The 22094-nt window shown below is 46.3% G+C and overlaps 1 protein-coding gene across 1 annotated transcript; it reads right to left on the reverse strand.

Annotated features, from left to right (window-relative positions):
* Positions 1-117: 117 nt before the first annotated feature.
* LOC140601103 (SIGLEC family-like protein 1) lies at positions 118-20550 on the reverse strand. Its single transcript, XM_072769642.1, has 5 exons — positions 19887-20550; positions 13136-13417; positions 12889-12991; positions 7891-8029; positions 118-6957 (listed from the first exon to the last, which is right to left on the reverse strand). Exons 1-5 carry the CDS (start codon positions 19903-19905, stop codon positions 6823-6825), a joined length of 678 nt encoding a protein of 225 aa, XP_072625743.1. The 5' UTR covers positions 19906-20550; the 3' UTR covers positions 118-6822.
* Between the last annotated feature and the right edge of the window lie 1544 nt (positions 20551-22094).

Consider the following 22094-nt stretch of genomic DNA (forward strand, 5'->3'; position numbering starts at 1 on the left):
GAGACACAGAGAAGTAAAAAAATTTCCCAAAGCCTTAGATATGGCTGAAGATATCTGTCATATGTGTATCTGATAATGAACTAGTAGCCAGAATATATAAAGAACTACTACAAATCATTAAGAGACACTCATTTTTAAACTCAGCAAAAAGACGTGAATAGGCACTACACACATGCACAAGAGGATATCTGATAATCACATAAGAATATCCCATCTCTCCCAGACCAGGCACAATGAATGGATAATCATACTACTTGGCTATTGCTTCTATGCTCCAAAGCTACCCTTTGTTACCTGCTCTGCAAAAATAGAGTTGGAACCTTTAAATATTCTTCCTTGCAGGGCAGCCTGGGTGGCTCAGCGGTTTAGCACCACCTTCAGCCCAGGGCATGATCCTGGAGACCCAGAATCGAGTCCCACATGGGGCTCCCTGCATAGAGCCTGCTTCTCCCTCTGCCTGTGTCTCTGCTTCTCTCTCTGTGTCTCTCATGAATAGATAAATAAAATCGATTAAAAAAAAAAATTCTTCCTTGCAGTGAGTGGGCTGCTAAGCTTTGTCAGTAGAGGGAGCCTGAAGGACATTGCAGAAGGAACAGGGCTTCTCCCTTGTTCTGAATTTTCCCTTGGGCTTCCTCTTGCTCTTATCCTGTGGTCATCAGGGACACATGTGGGGCATATTCAGTGGTGTTCACTTCTATCAGGTTTCAGTGGTGCCCACATGGACGACGGCATCTCATTAGGTTTCAGTGCTGTCCCAATTGATGCCTTCCCAATGTGTCCTAGAAGCTGGCTTCCCAGCCTCACCCTGCCAGCACTTGGGAGAGGTGTTCTCTGCTTGCTCAGCATCTGTGGACAAGCTCTGGTCTGGGCAAGCTAGCTACCTTCCTCACCATCCAGTGATTCACACCCACATCTCTTACAGTGTGGGCTGAACCTCACTGTTGGTGAGGGGGCCCCTTTCCAAGTTCCTTCCTTCCTCAGACATCCTCCCTGAAGCCTACTGTAGTTACTTTATCCCTTTATAGAATACTACCTGTTATGGTTAATAATTTCTTATATTAAAATTTCCCTGTTCAAATTAAAAAAGAAAATGCTTGGCAGGGCAAATTACTTAATATTTCTGTGCCTTAGTTTCATCATCAAAAAAACCCGGAGGGTGATAATTCCTGCTCCTAGGCACCTGGGTGGCTCAGTGGTTGAACATCTGACTTTGGTTCAGGTCCTAATCCCAGGGTCCTGGGATCGAGTCCCACATCAGGCTTCCTTTGGGGAGCCTACTGCTCCCTCTGCCTATGTCTCTGTCTCTCATGAATAAAATCTTAAAAAAAAAAAAAAATTCCTGCTCCTGGAGTTCTCTGAGAATGAAGGGAATTTCCTAACACAAGAATAGTACTCATCCCAGCACCCAGCCAGAAGGGAGAGCTCTCCTGGTTTCTGCTGTGCTGCTCTCTCTCCATGTACCACCTTCCCCATCTGCCCGGGCATCCCGTGGCTGCTGTAACAAATGACCAAAACCACAGTAGCTTAAAACCAGTGTTCCCTCCAGATTGTGGAGGCCAGCAGTCCAACATCAATTTCGCAGGGCTGAAAGCAAGATGTCGACAGGGCTGTGCTTCCTTGAGAGGCTTTTGGGGCCGGGCAGGGGAGAATCTGTTCCCTGCCTCTGTCAGCTTTTGGTTGCCACCTGCGTTCCTTGGCTTGTGGCTGCGTGGCTCCAAGCTCGGCCCCTCATGTAAGGATACACGATTGTATTTAGGGCCCATTTGGATTATCCAGGATAATCCTCTCATCTCAAGATCCTTCATTTAATTGTATCTTTTATTTTTTTAGATTTTATTTATTTATTTATTTATTTATTTATTTATTTGAGACAGAGAGAGAGAGAGAGAGAGAGGCAGAGACACAGGCAGAGGGAGAAGCAGGCTCCATGCAGGGAGCCTGACATGGGACTCGATCCTGGGACTCCAGGATCATGCCCTGGGCCAAAGGCAGGCGCTAAACCGCTGAGCCACCCAGGGATCCCCCATTTAACTGTATCTGAAAAGATCATTTTCCCTTCATAAAGTAGCATTCACGGGTCCCAGGCATTAGGATTGGATATCTTTGGGGACTGTTACTCAGCTTCTCACTACATCCCTTCTCTATCCTTCACGGCCCTAATACATGCCTGGGAGGCTGACCTCTAGTGATCACATCAACAAGCTCCCCTACCCTTTGACCTCAGGTGGGTCTGGCCAAAGGGAGGCACAGGCTGAACGCTGGAGGTTGGCTGGAGAATGCTGTCCTCTCTGCTCGCTGCCCTCCCTTCGTGGTGGGTAGCCCCTCTGCCTTGGCACTGGTTCTCAGTGAGACCCTAGTGGCACCCCACCCCCCTTCGACTCCTCTAGGATACAGCAGTATCTGGAAGGAGCTCTTTCCTTCTGCTGCTGGATCCTGGGCGTCCTAACCCTGCTCATACTTCTGTAAGTACATCTTTGTGTTTAAGAATCTTATTGAAGGAAGTTATCTCTTTCCAGCCAGGACCCTGCAGTGCTAGCATGGGCTTTGTTATCACTCAGTGTTTACCAGGTGCTGGGCATTGCAGGGAGTAGAGCAGCACCAGGGACTCGAGTCCTAGATGTCAGGAGCTCTCCTGTCACCAGTAATGGTCAGGAAGACCCAGTGTCACCCAGGATGGGGGATATTGCTCCCATGAAGAGCCACCACTCTGGGAGGAAGCACAGGGACCAGGGACCCACGTGGTTGTCTCTGGGGAGTGGGATGAGGCAGGGGTCTTGCCTTTTCATTATGTCCCTCTTTTGTAACTTGTTCCTGCAAAGCCTCTTTGAAAATGAGGAATTCAGGGTGCCTGGATGGCTCAGTCTGTTAAGCAGCAGCCTTCAGCTCAGGTCATAGTCCCAGGGTCATGCGATTGAGCTCTACATGGAGCTTCCCACTCAGCAGGCAGCCTGCTTCTCCCTCCTCCTCTGCTTGTGCCCTCTCACGTTCTCTTAAATAAAATCTTTTTTTTTCTTTTTTTTAAAGAATTCATTAAAGCCAAAAGCTGGAAGTTAGAATAAGAACAGGTGGTGCTGGAAGTGGCCCACGCCTTGCTTTTGTGGGCTTTTGGGTGGGTTCTTCTGGAAAATTCTTACACTGTCTTTTTCCTCTCTGTGAACACACCAGGCACTCAGCCCCCAGACTCTTGCTCATCTCTGCCCTCTGCCTGGACTCTCTTCTCCTAAGACCTTCACCTCCTCAGAGAGGCCTTCCATGGCTACCCTTGGCTCCTTGGCCAGGGGCACTCACTGTCTTCCCCACCACCCCTTATCTGTCACGCATCCCATTTATTCCTGCCCACTTGCTCTGTGTCTTTCTCCCCCACGGGACTCTGAGCTGCCCAAGGGCAGGGACCTTGTCCATCCCATTCACTGCTATGCCCTCAATGCCTTCACACACAGTAGGGTCTCAGTACATTTTTCTTAAAGATTTTACTTATTCATGAGAGACAGAGAGACAGAGAGACAGAGAGACAGAAAGAGGCAGAGACACAGGCAGAGGGAGGAGCAGGCTACATGCAGAGAGCCTGATGAGGGACTCAATCCCAGGACTCCAGAATCACACCTTGGGCCGAAAGCAGGTGCTAAATCGTTGAGCCACCCAGGGATCTCCTCACAGCACATTTTTGAAAGAATAAATAATTCCCTACCCTCTTCCCTGGCTTCCGCCCCACAACAGGTCAGGCACAGTCACCCACTTTGTAATATACATTCCTCTTTCCTGCCACAGTAAGGCCCCTGGAACCATGCTGGGTATTAGTAACAGTAGGTGCAGACACTCCCTGCCTGGGGCAGGGGGTGGGGGGATCCAAGCACTGGCTCCAGCGCCTTGACCTCTGTACAGTCATGTGGTCTCCTTAAGTGTCTCGTCCCTCTCTGTAGGATGGGGAGGACACTGGCGCCCACCTCACCAGGTCGGGGTGGGGATCAAATGTCAGGATGGTCATATCTATGTGTGAACGTGGGTGGGCCAGAGTTCCCCATTGTTCCAGCCCCCAGCTAGCGTCGCCCTGAAGGTATTTTGTACATGTGACTGACATCTCTAATCAGTTGAGATAATTCTCAATAATCTGGGTGGGCTCAATTCAATCACTTGAAAGGCCTTCAAAGCAGAACGGATGATTCCCAGGAGAAATTTCTGCTTGGGGACATAGGCTTCCCATGCTTAAGAGCCTCCTGCCTGCCCCATCAACCTGCCTGCTGGATGGATGTCAGACCTGCCCTGCTAGCCTGACAGTCACATAAGCCAATTCCTTGCAATAAATCTCTTAAGAGGGATCAGCTACTGGTTCTGCTTCTGGGGTTGAACCCTGACCAATGCAAAGATGAGAGGGTCTTAATGTGCTTAGAGTAGGACCTGGCGGGTACAAACAGCTCAACAGATGTGAGCTGCCATTCCAGCGCCCTCAATGCCCTGCCAGGTGCCAGGTGAACCCATTCCTACCCCACAGTGATGAATGATATTATGCTCCCATTCTGCAGATGGAGCTCGGAATGGGATACATGACTGGCCCACACTGGGGGCAGTGCTGCGGTCCCATCATAGATAGCCCCAGCTCCAGCACCCAGGGGGCCCACCATAAAGGTTCATGCTCTGGGGGCCCTGCAGCGACCAGTGGAAAGCCCTCCTCTGGGGAGGCCCTGTCCATGGCCATCCTTCAAACCTAGTAAGTTCAGGCATACAAAGGGTTAACTGAGAATAGAACCAAATTGGGATGATGGTGTTGAGTGAGCTGAGTGGAACAGGGTGAGCAGGGACCCCAGCCTGTGCTCCAGCCTTCCTGTATCCCAGATCAGTAGAAGCCATCCCAATGGACTGGGCTCCAAGGACCTGGCAGGAGAGGGTAGAGATGCAGGACCAGCGGGGAAGGACCTTCCCTGGTCTGAATGTCAGCTTCCTTGTGGGAAAAGGTGGGTTGAGGTGTGACCTTAGGGAGGTTTCTCTCTTTTCCTCTCCTGCACGGAGGTTTTGTAACCTCTCTGGGCCTCAGCTTCCTCTGCTGTAAAATGAACCTGATGACCAGACCAGTTCCACAGTGTCACTGAGATATGTGACCGAAGGAGGCCTGAGGGCTTGGAGTGCTACCATCATCCTCCATCATGGTAGTTCCCATCATCTCCTGAAAGAACAGGGGAGGGTTCTTTATAAAGTCCACCTCCCCCGTGACCTCCTCCTTGGGTCGAGGGAGGAAATGGCAAGATTTAGCCAGTGACATGAATGACTGCTGACCATATAACCAAGGACTGGGAGTTTGTTCTGGAGACTCAAACCTGCTCTTTGGTCCAGACGGTGTGACTCAAGGAGTGATGACTGAGGCCCATGAGCAGGGGAGCTTACTCTGGCTGGCTTGTGGTGCCTTGCTGGGCTCCTTTCTCCCTGCAGTGGCCTCCTGTTGGTGCTGCCCTTGCTGCAGCACTTCAGGCTGTCCATCCCATGGCTTCCCAGTCGCCCCAGCCTGTCTGCCCAGCTCAGATGGCAATGGTCCAGCTAGAGGTGAGGCCACGCCCTCTCTCCCCAGTGCTGGCCCCTGCCCTTCCCTGAAGCTCCCTGTACACAGGCATAGCCCCTCAGGCTGGGATACCTGGAGGGTCCTTCCGGGCAGGGCCTGGGTCTCACTCGTCTGTGTACCCAACCCAGGACAGGCCACATGGGGGCCACTGCAGTTGTTTGTGGCAGTACAAGTGAATGAGGTCCTGGAACTCCTTCTCCATCTAAATAATTCCACCTCATTCTTCCAGATCGAAGCCTCTGGCCAGGGTCTGGGGATTCTGTTTCCACTGGCCAAGGAGCTTGCATTCTGAAAAACAGCGCCTTTAGGCAGGAGGTGTGTTCAGAGAAAAGATGTCTCCTTCGGGTCTGTCTTCTGATCCCACTTGCAAATGATAGGTCCATATACGGCTTTTCCTGGGCCCGTGCTGCTTTTTAAAAACAGCTACTAACAGTTTGAATCCAGAAATTTCACACTGAAATCTAGATGTCTGGATTCTTCTGAAAATAAATAGATAGATAAAACCAAAACCAGGAGGCCCAGCAATGCAGATCTCATTCCTGCGGGGGTGGGTGGGAGCGAAGAGTTGGAGCCGAGTTCGCTGCTGCTGGCGCCCCCTTTCGGTGGGGCACCTGCTCTTAAGACGGACTTGGTTTCCACCAGGTCAACTGTACTCATCTCGTTATGTGCAGGGCCCCGGTGGGCTTTTGAGCTTGCAACCTCTGCACTACAGTCTTATAAGGTCAGGAGAAAATTGCCAGGGGACAGGGACAGCTGCTCCAGGGACTAACGATCCTGGGATGGAGGTGTCCTGAGCAGTGCACAGTCTTGCTGTGTGCCCTGAGGCCCTCTGCGCCTCCATTTCCCCATTTGCAATGTGGGGGGTGTGGAGGGCAGGCCTCATGACCCCCAATGTCCTTGCAGTAAGACCACTGGGGCTTCCCTCCTGTGGGTCTCAGTTTCTCTTCTTAGAACACTGAAGTTAGCTTTGCTTGGCAGTGCCCGAGGCTGCAGGAAGGTCACTGTCACTCTGGGTCACACTGCCTTGTGTGGCCCCTGCAATAGCAATAGCATTAGCTCATCTCCTAGTGCTACCTCCCCCTGCCCTCCCCACCAGGCTCCTGTGTAATGTCATCTGTCCTCCTGGACGTCAGGGTGCCCGCCCAGACCTCACAGTTCAAGGGCAGGGAGCAGGCGTGTTGTTGGGAGGAGCTGACAAACAGGCTCCGCTCGTGGGAGTCCTCGGGGGATGTCTGTTCAGTGAATGCGTGAGCTCTTAGCGCTGGTCTCTGGTCTTAGAGTCTCCAATGGAGCTGCTGCTCCTGCTCTGTAGGTCTTTGAAGCCTATAGTCTGCGAGCCACGCGTCGGTCTTTATCCGTTTGGGAATTTGCCTGTCCATGGTGGGTCCTTCTGTTTCAAGAGCCCTAGACTGTGGGAGAACAAGATCCTGGCATTCTCCTGCCTTGCTTGGCCAAACCTTTCCCTGATCTGGGTCCCCACCAATGGAGGGACATGACTAGCACCTTGATGCTTCTGTTACAGGCTGAACTCTGCCCTCCCCCTTGTGTCCCCCCTCTCTACCCCTTGCACAATTCATATGTTAAAGTCCTAACCCTGTACCTCCCAGTGTGACTTTATTTGGAGACAGGGCCTTTAAGGAGATACTTAAGTCAAAATGAGGCCATTAGGGTGGACCCTAATCCATTGTGACTTGTGTCCTCATACAAAGAGGAGATTAGGACAGGGACTCATGCACAGAAAGGCCATGTGAGGACACAGGGAGAAGGTGGCTGTCTAGAAGGAGAGACCTTGGAAGGAACCAACTCTGCAGACACCTTGTTCTTGGTCTTCTAACCTTCAGAACCGTGAAAATATCTGTTGTTTAAGCTCCTGGGTCTGCCATACTTTGCTATGGCAGCCCCCGAGCAGATTAAGAAGGCCCACTCCCTAGTATTTACTGTTCTCTCCTGGCAGGGCAACAGCCACTTGTGGCCAAGTCTGCCTCCCCAGCTGGGGCAGGGGCTGGGCCTGGAGCCCCTCTGGGTCCTCGCCATCCAAGAAAGGGGGCTCTGCTGGCAGGGAACTTGGCCTGAGGAACCAGACAGACACTCAGGTAAGGCACTGTCTGGCCAGTGACCACGCCTCAAAATGAATAGGAGATTGCCACCAGCACAGACCCTCTGGGCTCAGATCCTGAGGGGTTGGATTTGCAGGTCCAAGGGCCCCTGACAATCTTTGTTTCTAACGAGTGTTCCCTGGCAGTGCCAGTGGGCAGTAGGTGAGTTCAGGCAGCTTGTTGAGCTCAGCTGGCCTCAGCTGTGCAGCAGCCTGGCTGGTGGCCAGTCTGAGCCCAGGGACTTACTTCCAACTGAGGCCCAGTAGTTTTGGCTTCAGACTCCACGTCTATTTCTGGCTCCTTCAGCAGCTCTGGTTTCTGGATGATTGGTGCCTCTTTGGCCTTGGAGATGTGACTGTCCTTCCACCATTTAAGCATCTTCATTCTAAGGTAATGAGTGCTGTGGTTAATACTGTGCTCAGTCTCTGCCTGCCCCCTCCCTCTTCCTAGAAGGAGCCCTTGTCTGGGGGTCAGAAGACACTTTGCCTCCATTTGCTGGTTCTGTGACCAGCACCACCCTCTCCTCAGCAAATGGGCATACAAATCCCTACTCTCTTGGCCTGGATCCTCTTCCTAGCCTCTTTTCTAACCTCTTGCCCCAGAGCTGGCCTGCATCTCCCCTGCTCCCAGCCCTCCCATGGCTCCGCAGGACCTCATGACGAAGTCCCAGCCCTCCAGCCCAGTGGCTTTTCATGGCTGTGCCTTTCCTCAGCTTCTCTCCCAGTCCTGTCTCAATATGTGTATGCTTTTTTTTCTAGACCAATTTTTTGGTACTTTTCCTCTTTTCCTTAATATTTCTGGTATATTTGTGCATATTAGTACACGGACAGCCTCCTCAGTCTTTTTTATGGCTGCGTAGTGCTCTGTTGTATAGCTGTACCATTGATTACATAACTGGCCCCCTTCCTTTCTTGCCCTGGCAACTACGACTGCCCTGCTCGCTGGTCCCCCTGCTTTGCCCAGTCTGGCTCTTCCCCAGGAGTGGGAATAAACATGGGATTTCATTTGTATTCAGGTGTGGTGAAGCCAACAGATAAGGGGATGACTGCCATTGAAAAGATAGTTATTTAAAGTTTCCAAGAGGGGGCAGGCCATGCCACACAGGGCCAAATGTGGAAGCACCAGGGTTGGTCAGAGGTAGGAGTGAGGGGCAAGCATGTGTGGGAGCTGTTCTTGTTGTTTCCATGGGACTGGAATGGCACAGTAGGTAAGCTTAGGACTGGCCCACCAAAGTACCTCCCCACATGGACATTAGTTGAGGACAGCCCCGTGACTGAAGCTGGGACAATCAGAGTCTTCTCTGGGATTGATATATCACCAAGGGGAAGACAAGTTTTCTTTCAGCTAGAGTTGCTGAGATGGGATATAATCATGGGGCTGCTCCTGGCCATCTTGCCATTAGGTGGAGAATGCTCCAGGGGTCAAGGGAACACAGAAGCAGCAGAACAAAGGCACAGGGAATAGCAGACTCTTAATAATGTCATTTACATACCTAGATCCAGTCATGCCAAAAGTACAGATATTCCCTGTTATGGGCTGAATCGCCCCCCCCCCCCCCATTGCACCCAATTCATTTGCTGAAGTTCCAACACCAAGTACCTCAGAATTAACTGTATTTGGAGAAGGGCCTTTAAAAAGGTAACAAAGGTAAAATGAGATCACATGGATGGGCCCATATCCATGTAATTGTATTTGGATAGGGCCTTCAATGAGGTGATTAAGTTATATTGAGGCTGTCAGGTGGGGTCCTAATCCAATATTACTGGTGTCCTTATAAGAAGAGGGACAAGGTGCCTGGGTGGCTCAGTCAGTTAAGCAGCAGACTCTGGGTTTCAGCCCAGGTCATGATCTCAGGGTCATGGGATTGAGCCTCATATTGGGCTCTGCACCCGCATAGAATCTGCTTGTTTTCCCTCTGCTCCTCCTCTTGCTTGCTGTCTCTCACTCTCTCTCTAAAATAAATAAATAAAATATTAAAAAAAAAGAAAGAAAGAAAAGGGACAGACACATCCCTGTATGTGCACACAGGGATGACCATGTGAAGAGGAAAGATGTGGCCATCTGCAAGCCATGGAAAGAAATCTTAAGATAAACCAATCCTGCTAACACTTTGATCTTGGACTTCCAGCCTTCATAACTATGAGAAAAATAAATCTCTGTTGTTGAAGTCTAAGACTTAACAGATGGTCAATATGTTCCTGCAGCAGATTACATACAGATGGCTGCAAATTTCTGGTACTCTTCCCATGGAGAAATGGGGTCTATTTTCTCTTCTCCTTGAATCTTGGCTGGTCTGTGACTTGCTTGAAGAGAATATGACTGAAGTGACACTCTATCAATTCCAGGCCTAGCCTTAAAGAGGATTGGCAACTTCTGTCTTGGAAGAGACCATGATAGAAGAGGCTCTGACACTCCATGGAAGCGAGAGGGGCCCAGCTGAGCCCAGTCCTCTGGCTGTCCCCAGCAAAATGTCAAGTATTTTGAAAGCATTCTGGACCTTTTAACCCAGCCCAGCCCAGCTGCTAGCTAAATACCGTCAAGTGACCTCAATGAATACCAGAGGAAGCTGAAGAATCATTCGTTTGGGTCCTACTCAAATTCCTGATCCATGAAATTGTGAGATATACTAAAATGACCACTATTTAAAGTCACTAAGTTTAGGGGACAGTGATACAGCAACAAATAACCTTAACTGTTCCCCTTTTCCTTGAGCTTGCTGAATTCAGCTCTTGTCATTCACAACTACAAGAGTCCTAACTGATGTGACTTGTCTCCTTTAACCATTATGCCTTATGTATTATTCCCCAAAACTTTTCCACCTATGACAGTTTAAATCCCAATACCCCATGCTCTGCCTAGTTCTGTCCTATTCAGCTTTCTTGTGCTCTCATCCAGCCTTGTGTTCCTATTCTTTGATCTCATAGGCGGAGGCTTCAGATCCAAAACACCACATTCTCTAACCCTTATGAAGGGCCTTCTTGGTTTCTCTTCTTTACCTTCCTGCCCACCAGTTACAAGGGCTATCCACTCAAAGCTCTCTCCCTCCAGCTTCCACATCTCTTTTCATCACCTTCCATGGCACCCTGCCTATAAAGACTCAAGCCTAGATCAATGCCACCATTCACTCTTTCTCTTCCAATAGCCACTGCTAGGAGGAAAGAACACACAGCAACGACATTGGTGTTGCTAAACAATGAATAATATCCAGTCATGGTTGGACTTTTTGCTGCTGCTCACCGATTATTTTCCTTGTCCTCGTGTGGATCCCACTCATTCTCCTCAGTGGGTATTCCAACCACCCCATCCCCATCACCACTCTTCTCGATTCCTTCCCCTCACCCTTGTTCCCACCCACATCACTTTCAGCAGATGCCCTCACCATATTCATTCACTGTGGAAAAAAAAAAAAAAAAAAAGCCTGTGGGTAGGAGGGCCTCACCCCACCCAGCAGAATCAGAAATGCCACCTAAAGTGAACAAGAAAAATATGGAACATCTGCCATTGGATTTTGAGAATAATTTTGAGAGCAAGGAAAAAGGACTACTTTAGACAGTGCCATTTCAGTGGCATGGTACTGATTGCAGAGGACTGACGTATGTAAGGGTGATGAGAATCAGGCAGTGGGTGTAAGCTCTTCTCAAAAAAAATTGGATGGTACATAGAAGGAGTTTGTGGGACTGAGTTAGGAGAGATTTGGGCATGTTTATATTCTTCAGAGGAAGAGCCAGTGAAGGAAGAATGATAGAAAATTTAGGAGACAGAAAGGCTGATTAATGGTATGTGGAGGAGATGGATTCCCAGGCAAAGGAGGTGAGGCTAACCTTGGACAGGAAGAGGGATGCCTCTTTCTCTGAAAAAGGCAAGGAGTAAATCACCAGTGCCAGTGGCAATAACTCTGTAGGTGTTGGGGAGTTGCTTTTTTCCTGTGAAGAAGGCAAAACTTGTTGCTGAGTGAGGGGGAGGAGATAAGAGAAACAGGGAAGGAAAGAAAACATCTGTAATACTGACAGGATATCACGTTGGGGAGGACTCCCCAGAAATGTGTGGGAAGATTTTTTAAAAATATTTATTTATTTATTTATTTATTTATTTATTTATTTATTTATTTATTTATTTTAGAGAGAGTGTGTGTGGAGGGAGGAGGAGCAGAGGGGGAGGGAAAGAAACAGACTCCCCGCTGAGCAAGGAACCCAATGTGGGGCTTGATCACAGGCTCCTGAGATCATGACCTGAGCTGAAATCAAGAATCAGACACTTAACTGACTGAGTCACTCAGGCACCCTGTGTGGGAGGATTCCTAGGCAGTATGGATGCCTCTACCTTCCCCTGCAAGGATGGACATTCTCCCTTGTACATGCTCTATTTTTTTTTTTTTTTTTTCCTTGTACATGCTCTAATCTAGCACTTGCTTATTTATCTATATGTCTAGAAAATGCAGGACACAGGCCAAGAGGGAAAACATAGATAAAAGAGGCAAAAAAGATATACACAACAACAAACAAAAAAATATATCCACACTTAGTCATATCAGAATAGAACCATTTGCACAAATAATATCCAAAAGCCCAGATGGCTGTGGGGGCCCTGAAAAGGCACCCAGCCATTTAGAGCTGAGCCCTAAATGGATGAGTAAATGTCAGCCAGGTGAGAGGGGAGCAGGGATGGGAGGTGAAGTGCAAAAAAGGTCACTGAGCAGAAGTCACAGTACAACTAGAGGAGAAGTAAACATGATCAGTGAACTTGATTTAAAGCCTATGCATCTGTCTAACATTGCCTTCATCAAATATAGAATACACATTCTTTTTAAGCCTATGTGGAATATTTATAAATCTACACAAGAATAAGTAATGCCACAAAGTGCCACAAGGAAAATAAATAGTGCATATATACTCTCTTCACTTACTGGATTTAAGCTAGAAATAAAGAAAACAGGATTATTAGAAAATGTTGGTGTGTCTAAAAACACTCATGGGTCAAAAATCATAATGGAAATTAGAAATATTTTAACCATGTAACACTAAAATATATTAAAAATTGTGAGATGCAGCTAAAGTCAGGCTTAGAGGGAAATTTATAGCCTTAATTGCAAATATTGGAGAAGAAGAATGGCTAATTTAAATGATATAAGAGACCATGTTAAGAGGGCAAAGAATAGACTGGAAGATAATGAAGGAAATAAATAATACAAATAAATGTCATAGGTGTTAGAAAAGGTTTGATGATGAATTTTAACCTGATACTCACGTGAGGAGGACAAGGAAGAAGAAGAACAGTGTGGAGACAATAGATCCATACACAATGCCCTGGGCCAATCCTTTCATGAACACACTGGAACCTGAATGCTTATCTGGAATCAGACAGAAATGAGAGTCCCCCCAACCAAGGCTGTGAAGTCTGAGCTACCACTCTTTCCTCTGGCCCTGTGCCCACCCTCATTTTGATCACCAGGTGCTGTCATTTTAGCCCAGTCAGTAGACCCCTGTGTACTTACCTGGAAGGAGGAAGATACTTGAAGTATGGATTCCATATTGATTTTTCCCCTCACAATGGAGACTCATGACTATTTCTGGCTCCCCAGTGAGACTGATGGTGCTGTTGTTCCAGGCACCAATTTTGGTGGAAGTCACCTGGAGGCTGCCATCTGTGTTGTTCACACCCACAGGGACACCTTCCATCAACCACTGCACAGAGGGTGTGGGGATCCCATGGAAAGAACAGCTGCACTGCAGAGTCTTCTCCAAGGAACAAGAGGAATAGAGGAGCCTGGCAGGTGCTGTGGGGGGGGGGGGGGGCAGCATTCAGCAAGGCATCCTGACTTCGTTTCTCCACTTCCTCCAGGACCCAGCCTTCTCTTTAATCATGATTCCAACAAGCTGCAGAAAGACTTTCTGGCCAGGCTTCACAGACCAGTTCCCCTTCATCCTCTTCCCTCATCTGTCTCTGACTCTGGCTCAGCTCTTACCTCTGGTCTTTCAGCCACAGAAGCCTGGTAAGGATATGACAGCTTCCCAGACTCCTTCCATCCAACCCCACCAAAGGACTCAGGAATTTCTCCTGGGCCTGCCATTTCTCCCAGACTCTGGATCTTCCTTTGCCCACCAGCACTTGCAAACCACCTGAAATGAGACTACTACTTCTGGTCAACATAGCTAGGGAGAGGTTCAAATGACATCTGAGGGTGCTGAAGTAATGCTACTTCTGGTCAACATATCTAGGGAGAGGTTCAAATGACATCTGAGGGTGTGCCATAATCCCGAGGCTTCAAGGTGAAGAGCAGCACTAAGAGGATGAGTTGTTGGAGCTATCCGTGTTGGAGAACACGGTGGGCCAATTTTAGGAAAGGAAAGGGGCTTTGCTTTCTTTTCAGGTGCCCTTTGATAGTACAAGTCAAGGTCATAGGATCTCCAGCCACAAGAATCTCTAGGATGTGGAGCTCTGGTTTCTGGGTTTGGTCTGAACGGAATTGGACTGGTCTGAATGGAATTGGACTGAAGCAAGGGACCCTCATGGACACTTTGTGATGCACAGTGTTTCCAGGTTATGAAGTACTTTCTCACCCATAAGCTCACTTGGTATGCCTTCCCCACTCTGATAACCTCATGGAACCAGGACTGTTGCTATTGGGTGGATTTTTACAAGTATATTTCCCTTCTCTACTGTCTAGGTGAGCAAACTGAGGACACTTGTTTAAGGAGGCAGAGCTTGAACCTGAACCCTGTCAGGTTTAATTCCTAAAATTCCTGAATTCCTTACCTGTCACCTAGCCCAGACCTCCTAGGCTCAGCTCTTATGCTGCATCTTCCCTCCCAATCCAACTCTCTCCTCAGGCTCTGCCCCTTCCCAGCAGATCTGTGATCACTTCCCTCTCTATCTTTTACTTGCTGGATGCTGTGGGGCAAGTCACTTCTTCTCTCTGCCATTTCTATTTGGAAAAATAATTTATTGTACCTATATCATTGTATTATTGCTGTAAAAATGAAGTGCAAGTGCCCTGTGAAGAAAAAATTGCACAATTACCAGAATATCTTCGAGTTCCTCCTTTACAAACAACCCATTGCATAAGATTGAATGTTATCTGATCTCTATAGATGTTAATATCTTCCCACATGAAGCACTCTTGTGTTCTAGATCTGCACAGAATAAGTGTGTCATGCTGTCCCTTTGATGTACATTGTGGGTAAGCAGGGTATAGTCCTTTTCTTCAAGATTCTAAATGGTTTGCAATCTGCCCGTGGTGGTGTTAAGTTGATTTATAGTTACACAGGAGCTGATATTTTTTATTGAGCCAGTAAGCTATGGGCAACAGAATTGCTGGGGAATTCCTTGACAAGTCCAAATAGTCAAAGGATTATACCTCTTCCATGGTATCTTTTTGACTTTCACCAAAATATAAGGAAATAACCACGTGCAGAGGGCGTGGTTGTCCTCCAGTATTCCACTGATGCATTAAACAATTAGCCTTACCCTAGAAAGATTTGGCCCTTGCCCAGCTCTAAGCCCTTGGAATGTTCTCCTGATAAGAGTATCTATTTATCTAGGGCCATGAGCCTTGCCAGATAGTCTACATGAACAAAGTGATTTATGGTGGGGACCTCAGGCCACACGTGGTATCAACTTGACCTCTGGAGGAGCCGGAGACTAAGGCCAGCCATACCTATGGGATCAGGCCCCCAATAAAAACCCTGGACACTAAAGCTCAGTGAGTTTCCCTACTTGGGGATACTATGTATATGGCCAGTACAACTCTAGTGGGAGAAGACAACTGAAAGCTCATACCTGGTCTCTCCTAGATCCTACCCTACATGCCTCTTCCCTCTGCTGATTTTATTCTATTTTTATTTTTTAAAGATCTTAATTAATTAATTAATTAACTTATTTATTCATGAGAGATAGAGAGGCAGAGACATAGGCAGAGGGAGAAGCAGACTCCCTGTGGGGAGCTTGATGTGGGACTCATCCCAGGATCCTGGGATCAAGACCTGAGCCAAAGGCAGATGCTCAACCACTGAGCCAAAGGCAGATGCTCAACCACTGAGCCAGCCCCCTCTGCTGATTTTAATCTCCATTTGTTTGCTGTGATAAACCATAACTGAAAATATAACTGTTCTGCTGAGTTCTGTGAGACTTTTTTATGAATCATTGAGTCTGAGGGTGGTCTGTGGACTCCTAACTGAACCACCCCAATTGAGTTTGTTGGGGTTTTTTGTTGTTCTTATTGTTGGTAGTAATTGTACCTTGTGAAGTTGGCCATGTGGTTCCATTCCTGAATATCAGTTTCTCAATCAGAAAAATGGGCACAATACTACCAGTGCTGCAATGTGGTAAGAATTAGAGATATTAACTACTGATGCACATGGTGCCCTACAGTAATTGTAGATCATAACTTAGTTGTTGGCTTTCACTGAACAATTATTCTTTTCCCTTCTTTATTTCCAGGATGACAGATCCCTCATGTACAAAATAGAGGGGATAGTGAGCTTCATGGTTCCTGAGGCCACTTCTAGTAATGCTATCCTAAAATTATGGTAGTAATACTGACCTGTGTAAGTATTTACAGATTTCTCAGCATCTTCATAGAAATCAGCTTAAGCCATTGTCATAATGGTTTTATTATAGTCCCTTAGACAGATGGGAAATTGGAGCTCAGAGAGATTAATGGCCTGCTCCAGGTCATAGAGAAAAGACTAACAGCGTCAGGCCTAGAACCTGGCCTTCCATACGTTAAGTCCAGTACACTAAAACATCATCACCTGGGATCTCAACGCTCTTGGCTCTGCAACACCATGATATTTTTCTTCTCTAAGATGTGACTTAATAACATCTACCATATAGATGATGGTGTTGAGAGAGCACATGTGAATACATTTATCATTGAATTTCTAGAGTGACATGGGCATGGCATTAAAATGGAACTAGGAGTCAGAAGAGTTGGGCACTCCAATAGTGAAATTTCTAGTGACTCACAGCAAGTTGCTGAATCTCCCAGGGCCTGCTTCCTCATCTGTGAAATGAGGACAATAATTCCTAAGGGAATTGTTTGGTAGATGAAATAGGACACACAGTGGGCCACAGAATATACACATGGAAGAAGTCTATTACTTATTATTTATCAAGTACTTATTCTCTGTTTTCACCTCTTTACCTTACTCTAGCCCTGCCAGTCTTCCACTCCCTACCCATAGCCACCTCACCCCTACCCTTTCTTTGTTTCCTCAGACACTTCTCACCCTGCCTCTCATTCCATTTACCCAACCATAACAGCAGCAATGATAACACCAACAGGATCTCAGGGACAAGAGAGGGCCAGGACCTAGCCAAATGCTAACTCTGGCCTTAGAGTCATGTGTTGTGGAGGGCAGGATTTGGAATGGATGAAGAGAAGGTCAGCAGTAAGAGGCATGGGGTAGAGGTAAAGGTAAATTCATAGCCTAAAAGGAACTTTTGTCCCAATCACTCTTAAGTTCTGTTCACCTTGAGAATTAGGAGCTCATAGGAACAGATGCTGAGGAGCTTCAAGGATAGAGAAGTATCTCCAAGACTGTCTCTGAAGCCCCAATACCATGACTTTCTTCTTTCTCCTCTAATCTTCATCTCCAGGCCCTTCCCCCTTTGAAGGACCTTGACTACCAGGTAGAGAAGCTTAGCCTCTCTCTCAAGTTGTTGGGGGAAGTCATGGAAATCACTTTCAAAGGTTTTGAACCATAGAGAACAGGTATGGGTGTCATAAAGATCACTATGGAACTGCATCAAGGAGAAAAAAATAGTTCAAGAGGATAATATGGCTTGAGCTAGAACAGTGGCTCCGGGGGTGGAGAGGACAGGATATATTTAAGGGATATTTGAGCAATAAAAGACAGTTCTATGGCCAGCAGGATAAGTTCCAAACTCCTTTGCCTTGCATTTGAGGCTGTCCATGATTTTGCCACACACTTGCCCTACCTCCACCACTTCCTTCCTTAGCTTCCGCTTTTTTTTTTTGCCTGCCAAAGAGAAAAGTATCTTTCCACATGTAGTCTATAAATTGCCATCTCTGTATGTTTACTCAGGCTACTCATCTTTTCATGGCATCCTTCTGCAACTCTCCATTCTGCCCACATTCAAATGCTATCTCTCTTTCTAAGTCCAGGTCAAATGTAACTTCTTTCAGGTTGTCTTCCAGGAGCTTCACAGCCAGAAAGAAGCCTCCATTCCCAGACTCACTTCAGCACCCCTAACTGTTCATCTTTTAAGGCAATTATCTCAGACAAACTCTGAGAGTTGCCCTACCTGATAACCATCCTCTTGTGCATCCTTATTATTTCAAATTTGTCCAGGTGATAAACCCCCCAGTTTAAAAGAAAAAACACCTCTATTTCTCTGCCTCCTCTACATCCAGTAATGGCTCTCTGACAGTTGTGGTCAATGGGCCAAGTACAAGAAAAATGTCTTGTGTAAATAAAAGCCTATTCAGCCTTTACCCCACTTTCTTTACCATTACAATTGAGCTCTGAAGGTCTGTTTTTTTGCATATAATACTAGCTAATGGAATTCCAGAGCCTGGTTTTAAAATAAGTTTTCATAATAAAGGAAACAAGTCTTAGAAAGAATTGAAAAAGATATTCACTTTCCCTGAAGCTATAAATCAAAAGATATTGTTCTGTGTTATAAAAGGGCTCAAGGAATCTGATTTGATATTGTACAAAATTGAGAATGTTTATAAGAATATAATTTATGTTCTCCTTTGCAATATACAGTTTTGTATGAATATTCATGACTGTTACTGACTTGTTCTGTTCTCTGTTGATACAAATCCGCCCTTGGAAGAACAATTTAAACAAAGTGGTCTTATGAGACTCTAAAGACATTAGAAATTATTCCATGTCTTATGAAAATGATATCCAAATAAAATGGAATTCTGACCAGTTGTCTTATTTGATAATTTCTTGCTCTGGTAACAATAATATTATAACTGACATCTCTGTTTTCTTAAATTGCACACCAATCTATAGGATTGTACTCTTCTTTTCTCCCACATGTGCAATGTAAAATAAAAACCTTGGACTCTGCTAGATTTATTATTAAGCAAATATTTTGAGAGACTTGTCTACTTAGAATACCAATCATGAGTCTATCCACTGAAGACTGGGGATTTCTGCTTTTCTGATATTAGCCCAACTTTTTCTTTGTTGCTTTCTTCTTTTTCCCCTTCTCCTCTTGCTTCCCCTTCTCCACCTTCTCTTTCCCTGGAATATGGATGTGATGGTGGAGGTGGAGCAGCCTTTTGGCAACCATGAGATAACCCATAAGGATCAAAGTCACAGATTGAAGATGTTGACAACAAACAGTACAGGGGTTCTGCTTCCCTGGAAGCCTTGTGGAGCTCCTACATTCACCTTGTACAATCTACTGCTGTGATTCCTCTTCATTTGTTTGTTGCTCTAGTTGGGAAATTGATGAAATATCCTATCAGAGGCACTATTTAAGAATGAGATTCTTGAGGGAAGGCCCTACATCAAATAGATCTTTGTTTTCCAAGGCGCTTAGAAAGGATATTGTCTGATAAATATTCCCTGAAAAAAATGTGCAGGCACAAGTCTTGATGATTTTCCAGCTATTAATTTCCAGTTTAATTACACTGTGGTCAAAAAATATACTTTATATGACTTCAATTCATTTAAGTTTGTTGAGACTGGTTTTTTAGTTCAGAATATGGCCTAAGTGTTCCAGGAGTTGTTAAGTAGAATGTGTATTCATTGGATGGAATATTCTATAAATGTCACGTAAGTCAATTTGGTCAATGGTATTCTATACCCATACCAATTTTTTCATCTGCTTTCTCAGTTACTGAGAGGGGAGAATTCATTTGCCTAGTTCTCCTTTCAGTTAGATTGTTTTTTTTTTAATTTTTGAAATTAAAAATTTTAATTAGAAACCAATTCTCAGAATCTAATTGAATATAGTGGTTTATTTACAACCTCAAATCCAAGATTGAGGAGAGCTCTGGGGTGGTTCCAGACAGGGCTTTGCCAGTAACTCGCTGGAAACTTTAGGCAAGTGTCCTTACCTCTTGGTTTCCCCTCATTTTCTCCATCTGTAAAACAAGCAGGTGTTATTGTCCAGCGTCTAATGGTCCTTCTGACTTCAAAATTCTGATCTCTTCCAAGTCTCATTCCCTTCTCTAGGGTTTAGCACAGCCACGGGTTATCTCCACAGGAAACCTCTTTCGCCTTCCGCTAAATGATCATTTCTTTTTCTAGACTTACCCTTGTCTTGGGTCCCCATAGTTCCAGGCTGCACCCTCTTGAACAGGGCTCCACTCTGCTATTTCCTTGACAACTCAAAGTCCTCCTTGATTTTGGCTAAGTGCATCATGTGACCGATTGACCGACTTGTTACAGGAACTTACTTTCCAGGGGGCGAATTGATTGGCTGATTTAATGCCTCTTGATGAGCCGGATCAACTGACAGGTGGAATAAACGTGTGTACTACTACTGAGTAACTCACTGGCAAGGGACTAAGGTAGAGGAAAGCTGGTTAGCTCATGTATAACCAGTTCATGAGGTGGCCTCTGAGTCGTCAGCCTCACCAACTTCCCAACGGCTAGAGGTCGCGTGGGGATGCCGCACCGTCCTCGCCCCCAGTCCCGCCCTTCAGGCGAACCAGTGAGCCCCAGCGAATCTGTGCAGAGCCAATCAGGGAGGGCCTGAAGCGCGTGGGTGCTGTTGGGATAGGGAGGGAAAGCAAAGTAGAACCGTTGGTCTCCTTCGCCTGAGGCAGATTGGAACAACCGGTGGATCCTTGATCTTGAGCAGGAGGTTCTAGATTGGGGCCTCTAGGTGGCTCAGTGGCTGAGTGTCTGCCTTTGACTCAGGTTCTGATCCCGGGGTTCTGGGATCGAGTCCCGCATGGGGCTCCCTGCAGGGATCCTGCTTCTCCCTCTGCCTGTGTCTCTGCCTCTCTCGGTGTCTCTCATGAATAAATAAATAAATATAAATAAATAAATAAATAAATAAATAAATAAATAAATAAATATTTTAAAAGGAGGTTCCAGACTCCTACCAGCCCTGAAAATGCAGGCCAATCAGGCTTTAAGAGATACTCCTTCCTCAAGCGAGTACCAGGTGATGGGGTGGATTGAAAGCCATTAACCAAGGAAGAAAATGCCAAGTGCTTGATCCTTAGGGCCAATCAGAAAGCATCTTGGTACCCCATTTCCTTTCCTGCAAGCAGGTCCCTATCATGAACAAATCAAGACACATGAGGAAGACCCAGTTGTCCATTCTCTTGTCAAAACTCACCCCCGACCTATTCCCAACCCAGTTCCCATCCTCTCTCCCATTTCTCTTCTAGATGGCATTCTCCACTCCTTAGGATCCCACTTTCTGAAATTACAAAGATGCAAGGAAATAACCTCCTTGAGTAAGGATAAAATTTAAACTGCTCACCCAGAGCCTTTGAAGCCTTGAAGGGTCTGGCACTTTCCATCTAAGCTCTGGTACACAGACTCCCTCTGGGCTCTTGAACTCACTAAACTTCATTCATCCCAGAGCCTAGAATCTGCTGTCCCTCTGACCAGCCCGTAATAATAATCTTGGTCTCAAAACAATTGTCACTTTCTCAGAGAGGACTTCTCTGATTCTCTAATCCAAACTAGGTTCCTCTCCCTGGTCTCTTATACTTTCTCATGATATTAGGCTATTTTTCTTCCTAGCACTTGTCAACATTTTAAGCTGCAATCTTGCATTTATTTCTTCATTGTGTACTTTTGTAGACCACAAGCTCAATGGAAGCAGGGCCAGTGTCTATCTTGGTCACCTCATTATCTCATTATGGTGGATGCTCACATTTCTGTGGAATGCGTGAGCTGCATGCCAAAGGGACACCCATACATGTGAGGGCTTATGTAAACATCTGCCCTTGAATACAGGATGACCATCACATTGGTGCTGGATGGAGAACCATTATATTTATTCACAAAAAATGCCCCAGGGAAGAGATGACCCTTTTTGCAACCTCTAAAAACTACCAGCATCTGGATCCAGAAGGGAGGATGTCATCCATTTTGAGAGGAACAATACACAGTCACAGTCTATTCTCATGCCAGATTCTTGTTCTCATTCCTTGTATGCCTGACTTTCAGCCTGGCCAAGAAATGTTGCACTAAGTAGGCTCTTTGCCTCCAGTCTTACTTCTTCTAAGTACATCTTCAATAACTACTCTTAGAATGATCTTTCACTGTGTATCTGGCCACTAGTTCTTTTTTTTTTTTAAGTAGTTTCTGTGGTAGAATTTAGTGATTCATCAGTTGCATAAAACACCCATTGCTCATTACATTAAATGCCCTCCTCCATGTCCATCACTCAATTACCCCTTCTCCACACCCACCTCCCCTCCAGCAACCCTGTTTCCTAGAGTTCAGTGTCTCTTATAGTTTGCCTTCCTCTCAATTTTCATCTTATTTTATTTTCCT

This window comes from Canis lupus, chromosome 1 (genome assembly GCF_048164855.1).
Source record: "Canis lupus baileyi chromosome 1, mCanLup2.hap1, whole genome shotgun sequence".
Lineage (NCBI taxonomy): Eukaryota > Metazoa > Chordata > Mammalia > Carnivora > Canidae > Canis > Canis lupus.